The sequence below is a fragment of the Armigeres subalbatus genome, chromosome 3 (genome assembly GCF_024139115.2).
Source record: "Armigeres subalbatus isolate Guangzhou_Male chromosome 3, GZ_Asu_2, whole genome shotgun sequence".
Lineage (NCBI taxonomy): Eukaryota > Metazoa > Arthropoda > Insecta > Diptera > Culicidae > Armigeres > Armigeres subalbatus.
This window is the reverse complement of record NC_085141.1, coordinates 53,829,356-53,845,942: the sequence shown is the minus strand read 5'-3', so window position 1 is coordinate 53,845,942 and position 16,587 is coordinate 53,829,356. Positions and strand designations below refer to the sequence as shown.

General features: G+C 37.4%; 2 protein-coding genes across 5 annotated transcripts in view; one reads left to right on the top strand and one right to left on the bottom strand.

Moving 5' to 3' along the window:
- LOC134226667 (general transcription factor IIF subunit 1) overlaps nucleotides 1-16,587 on the top strand; it is a 95,207-nt gene that overhangs the window by 64,031 nt on the left and 14,589 nt on the right. The gene's annotated exons all lie outside the window — the stretch shown is intronic.
- The window catches only part of LOC134226666 (protein tramtrack, beta isoform), a 66,399-nt gene continuing 63,063 nt past the window's right edge, over nucleotides 13,252-16,587 (bottom strand). The window contains exon 4 of the mRNA XM_062707582.1: nucleotides 13,252-16,398. Coding sequence (XP_062563566.1) covers nucleotides 15,278-16,398 — 1,121 coding nt within the window. The 3' untranslated portion in view covers nucleotides 13,252-15,277. The remainder of the gene's footprint in view (nucleotides 16,399-16,587) is intronic.

Sequence of the window (16,587 nt, the reverse complement as noted above, 5' to 3'; positions counted from 1 at the left end):
ACCCAACGGGGCTCGATCCGGTCATCGAAACGACTGATGCGATCTTCATCCGGAATTTCGCCGCTCGCCAGAAACCTGCTCAGATCGCTACATGAGCAGAAACGCGCCGCTTTGGCCGAGAAGCGTGCCCGCCGGTGGGAACTCTACTCGGTCGTCAATCAGCCGCTTATGGCAGAACCTGAATCATCCAGTACCACCGGGACAAATGAAGAAGATCAGATTGTGCCCAGCTTGGTACCCGTCGTTATCCGTGACGAAACGGCGAAGACGTTCGACGAACCGTCGCTGTACGCCGATTCCGGCAGGTACGAGACACAAAGCAAATCCAGCAAAAAGAAGGGATTGATCCGGTTTCGAGCCGTGAAGAAGCACGTGTCGCAGGCCGTTACCAGAATGTTTTTGCGAAAGTCTGACAAACATCAGGTGGCGGAATCGTCGGGTGCCGATCAAATGAACCTCAAGTCGTTCCGGAGGTACCCGAGCACCGTACTGTAAGAGTAGGTTTTTGTTACTAGTTATACGTTAGTTAAGGACATGTTATATATTAAGTGGAGTAACCAGTGGATCTGATTGAATAATGCGAGATTATTTGAAGTGCAATAAATTGATATTAAGATATAAATAGAATAAAAATTATTTAAATTCGGAAAAATTTTCTCAGACTTTCTTCAACAACTTTAAACACATCTTCACGAGGCACATTATGGCATCCGTATCACACTCGCTACCCGAGTATATGTACCCATGTATTTCGTATTAGTAGAGTTAATGGTCAAGTCTATCTTCACCGTCCCTTTTGCAGTGTGAATGAAATCGATGTTCTCTACAAAGCCCATGACCACTGCCTTGTGGCATAATGGAAGCTTTACTACTTACTACACCCTCTGAAATAATTATAACGGCATAAAATGATCTTCGAACAAAATGGTCAAATTTGAGGATCAACTTGATTTCCAACGATTAGATTGAAATATATTTCGCGTCCCAGCTTAAAATTACGCAAAATTTCAGTCAATGAATGTTATAATTATATATTTTAATTGAAAAGGCACGTTTCTTATATGAAGCCTCATATAAAAGTGGTGGGTGTATATTTATTTAATTTCATCTGTAGCGTTGACTCTTCACGCAAATTAATAAAAACAAAATTAGCGGTAATAGAGTCGGTGTACCAATTGTCGCCTTACATAAGAACAACTATTTTTTTTAAAAATAAGTAAAATGCATTTGGGTGGACTTTATATATCGAGCGAAAGGTTTTACTTCCTGCTCTTTAGAACAGCTGTGAAAACCACAATAAAATTGGTTATTATCCTCAAAATTGATTAATCCATAATAGGAACGCATGAACCAGTTGTTTCTTAATTTTGGTTCCTTATTTGGCAAATCCCATTGTTTTCTTATGGGACTGGCCAAATTGGGACCACTAGTGCGACAACTGGTACAAAGAACGTAAAAAATTAAGCAAAATCAATGTTTGCTTTGCTTTGCTTGTTTTGGAGGAAATCAAAGGTGTTATCGTAGCATATGAATATGCTTTATCGATATGAACTTAGTTTGCGGTGGTTTTATTGGTCATTTGGCATACAAAGCACTAGTGCGACAACTGGTGCTGTAGCCACAACTGGTACATCTAGCCTACATTAGATATTTATCACCAGAGTGTAAAATAATCGATTTTTTTGGTGAAGACCACTTGTCAGCTCACTTCCAGGCACATTCATTTTCGGCTCTGGACTGTCAATATTCAGTTAAATATTAGTCATTGAATATTTATGCACATTCTACAAATCGTTAAATCTAGACCAACATTTGAAAAGGGCGGAATTCCATTAACATGAAACCGAGAAAATTGCTCTCCAAGTTTCGAGCTTGTAAATCAATTCCTATTTAGTGAATATTCAATAAAAATTGAACTTTATGCATATTATAGATGAAAACTACCTTTCTCTTCGATGTGCTATGCCAAAATATACAGCTAAGTGTATATTAGCTTCAGAAATGGAAATTAGATGCACTACGCCCAAAATCAAGTCTCACTGGAAATACGCCATGGAAATTAGTCCTGTTACCAACTGCCTGTGTTGTTCCGCCCAACGTTTCACCGATAAATTGCCTACTTTTAGGTTATTTCTGTACAGCTTGAATTGCGTAGCACGTTATACTCAAGAAATAAACGAATTAAAACATTAATTTCCAAGCTTTTTATCATATATTAGGAGAAAAACAGGTTTGATTTGAGGCCACGTCTGTATTTTCTATATTGGGGTACATTTTACGATTGCGAAAAATTGAAAAACATCACGATAGACTTGAACGGCAATATCTCAGCCGTTTCTCGAAGGATTCTCTATTTTCTTTAACCATTCGATCAAGGAAGAGTCAATTCTTCATATCCAATGTATTAAATAAAATATATTGATAATTATTTACGATTGATAATTTTCTAACAGTTTAGCAATGGGTTTCGGTGAATCAACCAAACCTATAAGTGCATCGCCTTGAAGTCAAATTAATGCAACAATAAGTTTAGTTCTAATCCTCAGTTTGCAGCCGTAAACCTTCAGCATTGATAACGGTTGTTGGAAGTGGTTGCTGTAGAAAATTCAAACGCAACGATACCGAGGGTTAATGCTGAGACTTAAGAAGAGAAGAGTAAAATATCATTGTACTAAAGACACACAAACTAAAATACAAATAATACTCATTACATACATGGTTCTGCATCACCTTTGCGTACAACCCCATTGGGCTGCACCTTTGAGTTTTTATATCGTTTTACAATCGATTTTACTAATTCAAATTAAGCTAATATAAACAGCATATGGTGAATCACTTCTGGGGGTGACTGATTCTTGAAGAACGTCTCTCAAATAATTGGTCTTAAAGCTTGCCTCAACTCGGTATAGGTACTGATCCACTCACTGAAAGGCATTAGTAATGATGCTAATGTTTCATTTTACATGACCTGACTGAAGTAGATTTGCTTCCAAATAGTTTCATGTTACATATGCGCAAAACAGCTATTAATATACATTTTTTAGGTTTCATAACGAAAATGCGCTTTTGTTAGGTTTCCAGTAAGGAACCAAAAAAGAAATTAATAAAATCTAGTAAATTATGATTTTATTGCATTATTAGGGTTTAATAGAAACAAACGTGGTATCTAATCACTTCTATGCTATTCCAGTTTACCCATTGAACAAAAATTTAAAGGTACAGAGCTCTCGCGGGAGCCTGCATCTGATTATTTTCGAGAGGCGTATTTCCACTATGACCCTTTCAACAGGCTGATGTACAGGCCGTAACAGCAACAGCTGCAGCAAAAGGTAGGAAATCCTTGTTTCGTATTTCTCATTAAAATATTTATTATTACAGCAAATATAAGTGAAAATGCAATAAATATTGACTCAATATGAAGGATAGAGTAAAACCTACCTTATTCACACAAATTTCGCTAAGTTCCTATGCTTTTAAAAGAATAGCGTAAGAACCATGTTTGGTGAATATAACCAGGAAGGAAATCCGCCATTTTTCAAGTATCTCAAAATAACTTTTACTGATAGAAAATATTATTTTTTTCATTACTATGGGCTAGTTTGCACCATATTCTATGCATTCAAACGAAAAACTGCAATGTTTACATTTTGGCTGTTCCGCCCATTTCAAATGTTGGTCTAGTAAATTATCTGAAATCTGAACATGTTTTTATTGAGTAAAGTAAATTATCACACAGAACTGAATCCGATTTGCATCCGCGGGGCCCTTTCAACGGTAAACATCAATATAAACAATGCTAATTTTGTTTTTTTCTGCACATAGTAAGCACACTCAGTGACAGTCGATTGAATGAGTTGGTGCAGCAGTCGTTTGACTATGTCATTCTATGTTTTGAATAATCATGCGATGTTTGTCAAAATTCGGACTGAAGCTGCTTCATGAAGATGAATATTTTATGCTCTGTTTGTCACTGCTTCGTTAAAAAAGTATATCAAACATTTTTTATTTACATTAAATAAGTATTCGAAATTTGCAAATTTGGATTCCATTTTTAAATAAATTTTCGAATAACCCAGGAATTTTTACTTCATTTGTATGAAAGTCCTGCTTTCAGAAAATGAGGGGTCTAATACCTTCATAAGAACCTTCATTGTTCCCAAAAACCTCTACATACAAATGTTCATGCCGATCGGTTCAGTAGTTTCCGAGTCTATAAGGGCAGACAGACAAAAAATCATTCTTATGTGTATAGATTTGGTTTTACGTAGTTTACGTCGAGCGGTCGTGTCTTGTACACAACCCCAAGATTTTTTTTGATTGAACAAACATATCATGTAAGGACCTTCAATTCTAAGGACCGCAAAGAGCAAGCTGTATATTTGAAACTGGTTAATAGACTTTTGTTTACGCGTGTAGACTCTAAGGCATTACAAAAGACAAAAGATGTAAATTTTGGCAGCGGACAAAAAGTATATAAGTTCCCTTCTCCAAAATGGCCAACATTATTCAAATAGGTTGAAAATGGTAAATGTTATGATAATGTCAATATCTGGGTACACGAGTACCCTATCTGCCATTCACGTCTGTTTTTTGTTGGCCGCATAAGGGTTAAATTTGTTTTACAATGTGTTTAAATGCTTTTGCTTATCTGTCTACATGACATAAAATTAATGCCAAGGCTAAAAATTCATGTTTTGTTTTAAGCCAGTTTTGATAATTAATAAAATTTGTTCCAAAATTTAGTGAAGCGAGATGAGCGTGCGGCCGATTAATATGAATGAACTTTACTATTGCGAGAAAAGAGAAAAATTCTAATTTTGCGGAGCAAAGAAGAAGAAGCAGACTGAGTGTCGGAAACTTCAAAATGGCATGCACTATACGAAAAGTGTTGATATTTCTTGATATCAAGAAGATTCGAGAAATCTAAAATGTTTCAAAATCACATAAATATATGACAAAATGCTTTTAAAGTACCATAAAACTTGTTTAAAAAATATAGCGGCATGTAACACTCGTTTAAAGTTGCATATTCTCGTTGATTTTAATAATCAACATTCACACCGAAAAAATAAACCAAAAATTTTTACCGTGCAACAAGTGATTTGACGTTTGCGGAACAGCTTTCCGACAGTCGACCGTCGGACCCCGGTTCGAATTTTTCAATCTTCTCGCAATACTGGAGGATATAAACAACCAGCATTTGGCACCAATACATTACCAGTTTTCTACTTCCATGTCTAGTTGCTGAAGGGAGCAAACTCATGGCTGATAATAGAAATTGCTATGCCGATAAAAGAAACGTTGACCTGTTATTTTTTATTGAATTTACTGAGTTTGTGGTTAAAGCTGTTGTATTTAGTGAACACCAATAATCAAAGGAAGAGCATACAAATGTATACCAGTTGAACTGTACCTATGTTTTAGTTTAATTATTCTTTACTAGCAGACCCGACGAACTTCGTTTCGCCTAAAATTGATTTATTCTCTGATTAGTTCTCGAGTTATGCAGAAATTTCTGTTCCATTTGTATGGGAGCCCTCCTTTCCAAAGCGGGGAGGGGTCTCGAACTATCTTAAGAACCTTCCCCGGCCCCAAAAACCTCTGCATACAAATTTTCACGCTGATCGGTTCAGTAGTTTTGGAGTCTATAAGGTTCAGACAGACAGAAATTCATTTTTATGTATATAGATTTTTAGCATTCAATTTGGCGAATGTCTTAGACTGCCAAGAATAGGTATTTTCCCTTATATCTAGTTGCGGATAGAATACCCTATGCCTGCGATTAGCTTGCAATGAGTATTTATATAAAAACCCAAATTTATCCACCGGTGGTGATGATGCCTTTCTCGATTCAATATGTTGAATTCGAATTATTGTTATAAATACAGTGCCTATTGCCTACATTTCGGCGGTAAAAAGATTTGGTGCAATTCTAGTACGTTGCTTAAAAATTACTTACCGTGGGTTACCCTGGGTTGCGCCACGGCTAAAATGATTAATGATTCAATGTGCATTTGTGTTTTTGTTGATTAAAAAATAAAAATATTATCCAAACTGCTTGATTTATTAAAAAACAAAAACAATAGTGTCCAACTAGGAAATTTGCTCCGTCGAATGAAACCAGTTGCACTCGAATCTGTCAAGCCCTTCTATATGAAACGCGTTTAACAAAACAAATATTTATGGGCTACACACATACACACTTTTGGAGTGAAATTATAGCCTTCTGCCCGCATAAATCCAAACGATAGCCGAACCATTATTGGAACGGTATACGTTCCAGGTTGAACCATAATGATAATGGTACTTAACCATAACCGTACTGTAGTCTGATAACGTTTTGACCATAGTGACTATGGTTTTCGTAGACCGCACTGTATGGGCAACGGGTTGTTAAGAATGTTAACTGTAAGAGAAAACGATTTTCTTCATACATTTTTGGAGGAAAGATTGTATCAGTACTATATTGATTATGGTTCGTAGACCGTAAACTTCATTTATTAAGGTTGATATAATTGTTTTACCATAAATATGTATTGTTCGAAGAACTTAATGTTAATAGGTAACGATATTAACTATGTCCATGATATATTTGTAACTGTACGAAGAACGGTAAATTTGTATGCGGGTGGTACAACTTTGTTGTACGAGAAAGGCAAAAAGATTAATCGTCAACGGTTATGATGTCTTGGATCTCGACACTACTACCTTCCACTACTGCTTCCACAAACGATGCACCATTTTTTCATCACTTATCAAATAAATATTTCAATTAGTGTAATTGGGGCAAGTTTCTATGGATTGATTAAAACTTTCAGATTAAAACCATCTTGACAGCAGTGTTCATGATGAACAGCTTAAAAGCTATAATGTATTTTATAATTCCAAACTGGTATACAAAATAAACTTACATTTTAGTGTAGAATTCCAGCGGCCCAGAAATCTCCCCCACATTTTCACACTTTTTCTCTTGCAACCAGAGCCGAAGCGTACATTACCGCGTCGAAATCTGTTTTGAGCGCCTCTCTCTTACTAAAAAATGTGGAATATTTTACATTCTAATAGCTATTAAAATTAAAATTTGTTAATTATTTTAATAGATTATGGAAAGAATAGTGACTAGGTAGTCGATAAATTAATCATATTGACGAATTTCGCGCCAACTCGACCAGCGGTTGGCAGCACCATCTCAGAATCGAATGAAACTTGGTGGGCATAAAGATATGGTATTTCTAAGCCACTCTGCATACTTAGTTTTTCAAAAATTGTCAAGAGTAACATTTGATGAGGGCCTAATTTTTTTTCGTGGATTTTTTATAAATCGATGTAACCACAGAGAACAGACGTTGAAGCTGAACTCGCTATGTTGTGATAACTTTTTACTGTTCATTTTGAATAACTTTGGAATGTCGACGTTATCCCGTGCATAATCAGCGCTAGCGTCATCAAAAAATGCCACTGTGCGCTAGTGTCGTTATGCATGCAAAAGCATACCAGCGCCATCGTGTTGTGAAAATGAGATTGTGAGTTGCAATGTCGACGTCGGTGGCGTTGAGGTTCGGTGTGTTTGTTTACACATGTTTTGCAAGAAATTTTGTTCGAGCCTCCATGTCTGTTCTCTGTGATGTAACTCTAAAATGACAAGACCTACAAAAAAGTGTTGTATGGCGGACTGTCGTGAAATTCCCAGAAGTTTTGTGGAAAAATATCCAAAAAATAAAATACCGATTTCTACACTGAAAAAAAAATAGTTTTAAAAATTAAAATCGATATTACAAAAAAACCTCATCTCAGAAATCGATGAAATTTTTTCTGCAGATAGGTATTTTAATTATCTAACTTTTCTGGGAATAATGTTCCTGTGACATATTTAAGAAAAAAAAAGTTTTTCTAACAAAAACTTTTTTCATGTCCATATTGAGTGAAAATTTATCAGCTTATATAGGTATTATAGGTTCAGCAGCCTATCATCTATAGTTTTATAACACTCTAGAAGAGTAAGTTATGGTCTTCAAGAGCGTTATAAAACTTGATATGTTACTTGGGTAGTAGTTTGTGCAACAAGTTGCAAAAGGATGATTTTTCAAGCACGAGTTGTACGTTGTACGAGCCTCGTTGGATAAATACTACGAGTGCTGAAAAAATCGAGTTTTGCAACGAGTTTCACACGCTTTTTTTGCAATGACTTAAAATGGACCCTAATTTGATAAATCTGTACCAAAATTGTACAGTCTAATTTACTCCACATGATTATTCTTGCCAATAAATTATAGTAAGCCAATATATAGTAAGCAGTATTCGGCGGCTTGCCCCTGAAAAATATGAAAAAAATGACATCCTCGATGGTATCTAGAGAAGCGTCCACAACTCATATTGTTCAAAATAGCTGTATCTTGCATTAAATTGAAGGAGCTGACGTACTTTAAAGTACATCATGGATAAAAGAGTTTTGAAAATCGTAACAAATTATTTTAAAACTCCTGATGACAATAAACTCCAACTCTGAAGTGGAAATGCCGCCGAGTTAAATGCGGCCACGGTATGTTTTGCTGGTTCACTAATTCAGGAACGTTTTATTGTGTGTTTTTGCTGAATAAAACGAGCAAATTTACCCTAAATCTATATCATCCTTACCCTTACCTCTACCTCGGTATCAGTCATTAGAGCTAAAGGTCCCTACATAATTTGGTCATCTGAACGGTGACAGTAACAGTCAAAAAATGGAAATAATCCGATCTATATTGAATATCTCAATATTTTTTTGATTAGGAGATTTTTAGACTTATTACCAGTACTGCAAAAGGTGGTGATCGTCATAAGCAGGCATTGCAATATCATCTGGGCACAAGATATCATCTTTGCTTGTGTAACGATATTATCCCTAATCAAAGAGCACTCTGGAAAGATAATATTTATCATTTTAGCATTTGATGATGATCCTGATAGCAAGATCCTGATAGCAAGGTTCGGGGTTTGTTCAAGTTGGATAACACGTTGTCATAACTCTCAAGACAGAGAACAAAGCGCCTTTTTCTATCTTGGGCGACCAAATGAAAGTATCGTGGGTTCTTTGATCAATTTAGCATGAAAGGCAGTCATGAATTGATGTTGTGCTTTATTTTAAAATTAAAATTTCATAAATATTTTAATAGATATATGGAAAGAATAGTGACTAGTCGATAAATTATATTCCTTTAATTCGCCGAGTTGAAAGTGGTAATAAACTGGGTGGTGCGGATAGAATCGATTTGGTTGTCAAACTGAAGCCAAAATTTTCTATTGTGCCGGAGCCAAACATTGAAGATTGTGGTTATGTTCGTTTCTGATCTAATATTGAGAAGTATTGTTATTATTTTGGGAAAAAATAAAACTAAACTTTATTTGAGTTTTGTATTCTACGTAACAAATATTCTCACATTATATTTCGAGTGGAAAATTAGTGGGAATGCAACTAAAAAGCACTCGTTACGAAATTTCACGAGATTCAGCAGCTGATTAGAGCATGAATGTATGTAAACAATCGTAAAGTCATGTAGAGTCTAGCGCATTTGTGTGCCCTCATGCAGCGGGGAAGAGAAATTGAAGAGCGGGAATTTTTGACAGCCAAGTATCTGCAAAATAATTTTGTTTATGGGAGTGATTTCAAAATATCCCTCTGCTAGCTTGAGCGCAGAAAAACGGCTCTATCCGCAGCACCCAGGTAATAAACACAAAAATAAAGCAGATATTGCACATTTTCATACCCTGTCACGGAACAAATATTTTTTAATATTTTAGTAGCATGCCATTCATCTTTCGCGTTTTTATAAATATTAAAAGGGGCAGATAAGTAAACATCGCATGACATTTGGACTGAACTCCAAAACGATTTGGAGAACCCAGAATATTTGATTCAGGCATATGGACTCTATGAAACTTTACTGGTCGCCTATGACCTGTGAATCATCATAGTCGTCTTGTGGATAAAATCCCTAGCACCTTGTCTAGTAACACAATACATCTAAATAGTCAGGATCTTTAGATCCCGATTCTTAATGTGAATGAAATATAAAGGGTCAGTAGCACCATCGAGTCAAGAAAATCAGAATTACTATAGTCAGATCCTGGGTGCTGCGGATAGAGCCGTTTTTCTGCGCTCAAGCTAGCAGAGGGATATTTTGAAATCACTCCCATAAACAAAATTATTTTGCAGATACTTGGCTGTCAAAAAATTCCCGCTCTTCGAATTTCTCTTTCCCCGCTGCATGAGGGCACACAAATGCGCTAGACTCTACATGACTTTACGATTGTTTACATACATTCATGCTCTAATCAGCTGCTGAATCTCGTGAAATTTCGTAACGAGTGCTTTTTAGTTGCATTCCCACTAATTTTCCACTCGAAATATAATGTGAGAATATTTGTTACGTAGAATACAAAACTCAAATAAAGTTTAGTTTTATTTTTTCCCAAAATAATAACAATACTTCTCAATATTAGATCAGAAACGAACATAACCACAATCTTCAATGTTTGGCTCCGGCACAATAGAAAATTTTGGCTTCAGTTTGACAACCAAATCGATTCTATCCGCACCACCCAGGTCAGATCTACAATTACTATAGTCAGATCACGACAACTTGAATATTTTCGCCGAAAACACCTAACTAGTAAGGGTTCGAAGATGTGGCTCGATATCTTGTGTTCATGAAAAGGAGGCAACACTGGCAGTACCTAGCGGATAAGTGCCGATATTTCCAATTCTTTTCTTATAGATCGAATTCACGAAAGGCCGAATGCACAAAACTATTGAACTTAGGATAGGCATGAAAGGTGATGGAATGAGTATGGAAACAATTTCGCGTCCGTTTCGGGTTTAGCGAGTGCTAGAACCTGGGTGCTGCGGATAGAGCCGTTTTTCTGCGCTCAAGCTAGCAGAGGGATATTTTGAAATCACTCCCATAAACAAAATTATTTTGCAGATACTTGGCTGTCAAAAAATTCCCGCTCTTCGAATTTCTCTTTCCCCGCTGCATGAGGGCACACAAATGCGCTAGACTCTACATGACTTTACGATTGTTTACATACATTCATGCTCTATTCAGCTGCTGAATCTCGTGAAATTTCGTAACGAGTGCTTTTTAGTTGCATTCCCACTAATTTTCCACTCGAAATATAATGTGAGAATATTTGTTACGTAGAATACAAAACTCAAATAAAGTTTAGTTTTATTTTTTCCCAAAATAATAACAATACTTCTCAATATTAGATCAGAAACGAACATAACCACAATCTTCAATGTTTGGCTCCGGCACAATAGAAAATTTTGGCTTCAGTTTGACAACCAAATCGATTCTATCCGCACCACCCAGGCTAGAACCAATATAATAGAGCTATACCAGTGATGATTATTGGAAATGAAAGATAAAATAGGAAAAGGTTAAAGCGAAAAGAAAGCTGTAATAAGCGTGGTTATTGAAATATCTTCATTTGTTATTCCACTCACTACTCAATTTGAACCCACCCTTTGTGGTGGAACTAAATAGAATAAATAATTGTCGGTTTAAGAAACATCGATTGTTCTAAATATATTCCATAAACATATATATAAATATAGTATAAGTGTTATTTCCCAGCAAATGTGTATAAAAACTAAGAGCGTGTAATGAGAATTCACTTGAAAATATTACGAGGGGATGATGGAGCTTATTCCACATCATTAAAAATGAGAAATTGCAGTACTGCACCCAACCGGCGGTTGTTAGATTTTCCAACAATTCTGTATAAGAATCTACCAAAACCTGTATAAGAACTGGGCATATGCGAAATTGCTAGACTCTTATACAAATATTGTATAAGAATCTAACAATTTTGTAAGCTTTTCTTACATTTTTTGAATGAAAATTTAACATTTTCGCATATGCCCAGTTCTTATACAGGTTTTGGTAGATTCTTATACAGAATTGTTAGAAAATCTAACAACCGCCGGTTGGGTGTGCTTTTACAAGAAGCAATCGGTTCCGGAAGTCTCAGAGAAACCAAAATAGCAGTCAAAAATAAGACCAAACTATTGACATGTTTATTTGAGATAAAAGAAATATTCTTTGGTTCAATCAAAGTTAATTGCCTATTACCCGAGTATTGAACCACTCCAATACATTTTTCAAATAAAAATCTTCCACATGATGTACATATTCAAATCTGCGTTTTCAGAATATTGTAAATTAATGTCCAAGTCGGGTGGTCCAATACTCGGATAATAGGCAATTAACTTCGATTGAACTGAACCTGAGGTGCATGAGCTTGACGACCGACTGGCGATTCACATACGGTTACTTGAGTCTGCCGAACACCACAGCATCTTGCTCGAGGAACAGTTTGGTTTCTGACGCGGTCGATCAACCGTACACCAACTGACCCGAGACGGAACAAGTCTGTCTCTAAAACATCCGCCATGGCCTTGATCGATGTCGAGAAGGCATTCGGCCTGGTGTACAAACTACAACGCTACAATCTTCCCAGCTACCTGGTGAAAATTATCAAAATTATCTGTCGACAAGGACATTCCGGGTTTCAATCAGCGGAGCGAGCTCCAATGCGCACAACATCCCTCACCAGCTGGAAGATCTGTATTAACGCGGCGAAGACCCAGGTCATCATTTTCCCCCACTCCAATTCCCCTAAATATTTTACGCCTGAGGGCCGACTACCTTGACTTGACTCTCGACAGCAAGTTTATTTTTTGGCAACAGGTTGACAAGACGGTGACAAAATGCAACGTTTTGTTGAAACTACTGTACCTACCCTTTGTTCAATCGTCAGTCGTCATTGTCATCATCTTGCCCGACTCCGATTAGGCTTTTCGGTAGCCGGGCGGACGGTAGAGGGGTCGAGGGCGTTGAATATATTGACAGAGACTGATAGCGTCTCGGATGGTTGAATTGGGATCGACATGGATGGGAGCACGAGTCAGGAAGACTGAGGCTGTCTTCACGAGTTTGTGAAATATTTGCAGATCCAACCGGATTGATCCAGAGATATGTTCTAACAATACATTCATTTATTCAGAGTCTGAATTTCAGTGGCCTGTTGAGAAGTGCCCTGTGCGGTATATAAGAGTCTTCTCCATTCGGCTCGGTCCATGGCTACACGTCGCCAACCACGCAGTCAACGGAGGTTCTAACAATACATATAACGGTTATTTTCACTTCGCAATCAACAGAAACCAGCAATTACAATTAGGGAAATGTTAAATAGTACAATAAAACAATGTTTTTATTTTTCTATAAATTTATATATTTCGGTCACAATGAAAATCAACCAGAGGTGAATTTAGTCAAACCATGTGTGTGCGTAGCTTGCGCCAATATAATTGTACGAGTGGTTAGCTAAGGTAGGTAAACAGTGTGTGCGCGTGCCAAAGCTAACGTAATCACTCAGACTCATAATACGTAAAGCTAGTTGTCTTCTTTAGTCTCATCCCTATTCACGCATTTGTAACTAAACCATTTATTATTCAAACAAATAATTTTCTTAACCGAAACAATAGATCTTTGTGCATTATATGATACATGATGGCCTTTTGAACAAACAGTTTTACTGTGCGCGCGGGTCACAGTTTGTTGTTTGATTGTATGTAGTTTTATTTTTAACTTATTTGTATAAATGTACGTTGCAGTCCACTCCTATTAGCTAGTACGGGTATGGTGTATTAACTGGGTTACAGACTAAAAGTTTATATGTGTACCTGAACGGGACTCTTGGAACGATTGACTCCAGAACGCCATAAACGATTATCTATTCTATGAGAGGTTTCACTGTTTTTCTTAAAATTAAGAAGCATTAGAATAAACGTAATGCTATTTGTGCTCGATGGGGTCATTATTACTTTAGACACTGGCATCGCTGTGAGCAATGCGCATCAGTTCAAATTTTACTCCTTTTCAAAGAGATCGATTTATTGTTCACACTTATGCTAGCAAGCTATCGTAAATGATTAGATGTAAAAATGCAGATTAGAGAATTGTTGTAAAGAACATTTATTGTTATTCTTACTGTTTACCTGATTGGCGTATGTTTTATTTGTAGTATCATAATTTAATATAAATGGATAATGAACATTAGTACAATTAGATTGTTATATCATTTATTGAAGCGCGAACGGGGTATTTTTAGGATGTATTTCATGTCTTTGTCCCTCTTTAAAATTTAATCTTAGTTAATGACGAGATCGGAAATGTAATCTATTTCTTAATTGTGTTTCAGATAGAACACGGTTACTTGTAAAACAGATCCAATCGAGACATTGATATGCTTCGCCTTCACCACATTCAGTTTCTTCAGTTTGTGCTTTTTTCAATCATGACAATGTAACCACTACAAAACCTCCTCTCGACAGTCTTATGTTGCTTTTGAAATTATAAATTGTATTACATATTTTCTTCACTGGTGCGTAAAAGCGAGTTCAGTAGTTCAATAAGGCACACGTGGTGATCGATAGTGGTACGAAATGGTTGCGCCAGAGCACCGCTATGCGTTCAAATTAAAATAAAACTAAATAAAACATAAAAAATGGCGTCCGTTCTGAACATCGCGCAACCGAACGGCAGTTGTGAGTGTTTTCGCGTGACAGCGCTTGAACTCGTTTGAGGTTGCAAGTTGCGTTGTATTGTGATCTATCGTTTAGTGATACACGTAAGTGCAATGGAATTATATGAAATAATGTAATTCTCTTTTACATTTTTGCACAAAAGTGTATTGAGACCATTAATCACAAAAATGTATACGATACGCAAGATGTTGAAATGCAGACATAAATGAATGTTGTTTGGTAAAGTATCTCCACTGGCATGTTATGGAATTTACTCATACTTCATACCTAGACTATTATCCAGATTATATGGAAAATACTACAATGGGAGAATTAGGGTTTGAAGTTTGTTAAAGAAATTGGTAAACCATAATCATACTTTGTATATTGACATTTTCAGAAGGACTTGGTGAATTAAAGCCGGTGCTAATTATAAAACATTCAGACTGTTTTGACCCCAGGAACCTCAACTTTGAAGATATCATTCAGTTGACCAGAAATGTCGGTCACAATCAAACGAGTTCAGCCTTCACCGATTGCGTGCTAAATGCTTCTAATTTACAGTTCTATGCGAGTGAGCACCGCGCACGTGGAAGACTAGTGGCAGCCTTAGTAAATATCAGTGCATGTCCTAAAACAACATATTCGAAAAAACACAATATTATAGACTAAAGCAGTAAAATGCATCTGGAAATCTAGTAAAACGAACTACTGCGGCCCGTGATTGCCGCCGGACACAACGATAGCTGGCACACTGCCGTTGTCCATTAGTTTGGAAGGTGAGATCAGTTGTTGGTGCTGTAGTTGCAACTTAGCGTGCTGGCTCTGGAGTTCTTTCTGCAAATTGAGATGTTGCTGAAGCTGGATGGCGTTCAGTACCGACTCGATCTTGGCCGTGGTGTGGTTCGGTGGGATTTGGCTCGGCTCGTTGCCGGCGCCCACGATGTAACCCATCGGGTATACTGGGTCCGACTTGGGCATATACGATTCGTGCGTCGTCTTGAGGTGATTCTTCATTTTGTCCGGTCGGGAGAACTCCTTGTTGCACACTGGGCAGGGGAAGACCTTTCGCTGTGCACCTTCGTGGTACAAGAAGGCATGACGCTGGAAGCTGTATTTGTTCTTGAATGTTTTTTGCACGTTTTCTTTAGCACACTCCATACATTGGTAAACTCCGTCGCTAATGCTGGCATAGCGGAACAAATTCAACCCGCGAACTGACATCTCGGTCAGCGCCTCGGCTTGATCGTCCGTAGCTAGGTTCTTTCTTCGGGCACGACGTCTCGCCGGTTGTCTGGATGAGTTCAGGTGGCTGTTGATGCCACTCGGATCTTCAAATGAATCCTGCGAAAGCGACCTTCCATGAGCCATCGACATTTCGGGTGAGCCGATGTCATGATCCTCGGGGTCGCTACCGATCGTTAACGTTCCATTACTGTCTCCATTTTCGCCCTTCTGACCGCGATAAAGTCGCATCTTTTCCATGGAACGATGTTGCAGTTGCAAAGTCTGCAGGTGCTGTTGCTGCAACTGCCGCATGAATAGCTCCTGCTGTTCCTGGTGTTTTCCATTTGGTTGCGGCTTGTGAGGAGTTGGGTCATGGGTGAACGAATTTTGCGGCGAATCGGTTTCCACAATTGTACAATCGTCAGAGGGGTCTTCCGGCTTGGGCATGATGAATTCCAGATCGCTGTCGCTTTCGTCTTCTTCCTCCTCGTCGTCTTCAGTGGCAACATCTGCTTCCATGGGGACCGGTTCGACGGGTTGATTCAGGGGTGCAATCTTGGGTGGTTGTGGGATGATTGTTATTTCCGGTTTAGCAGCAAGTTCTGAAAAAAATAAGAAGAAATATTTAGTTATGTTGAACTTTGCAGCAAACAGTTCGCATTTGTCAGCGGACTCAGTTGCATCAACCTAAGAGGACCATCGTAATTTCCATTTATTAATTTATTTCGTCAAACATAGTGTAGACTACATTAAAAAAAACTTATAACTATATTCTATTGTAACTAATACTC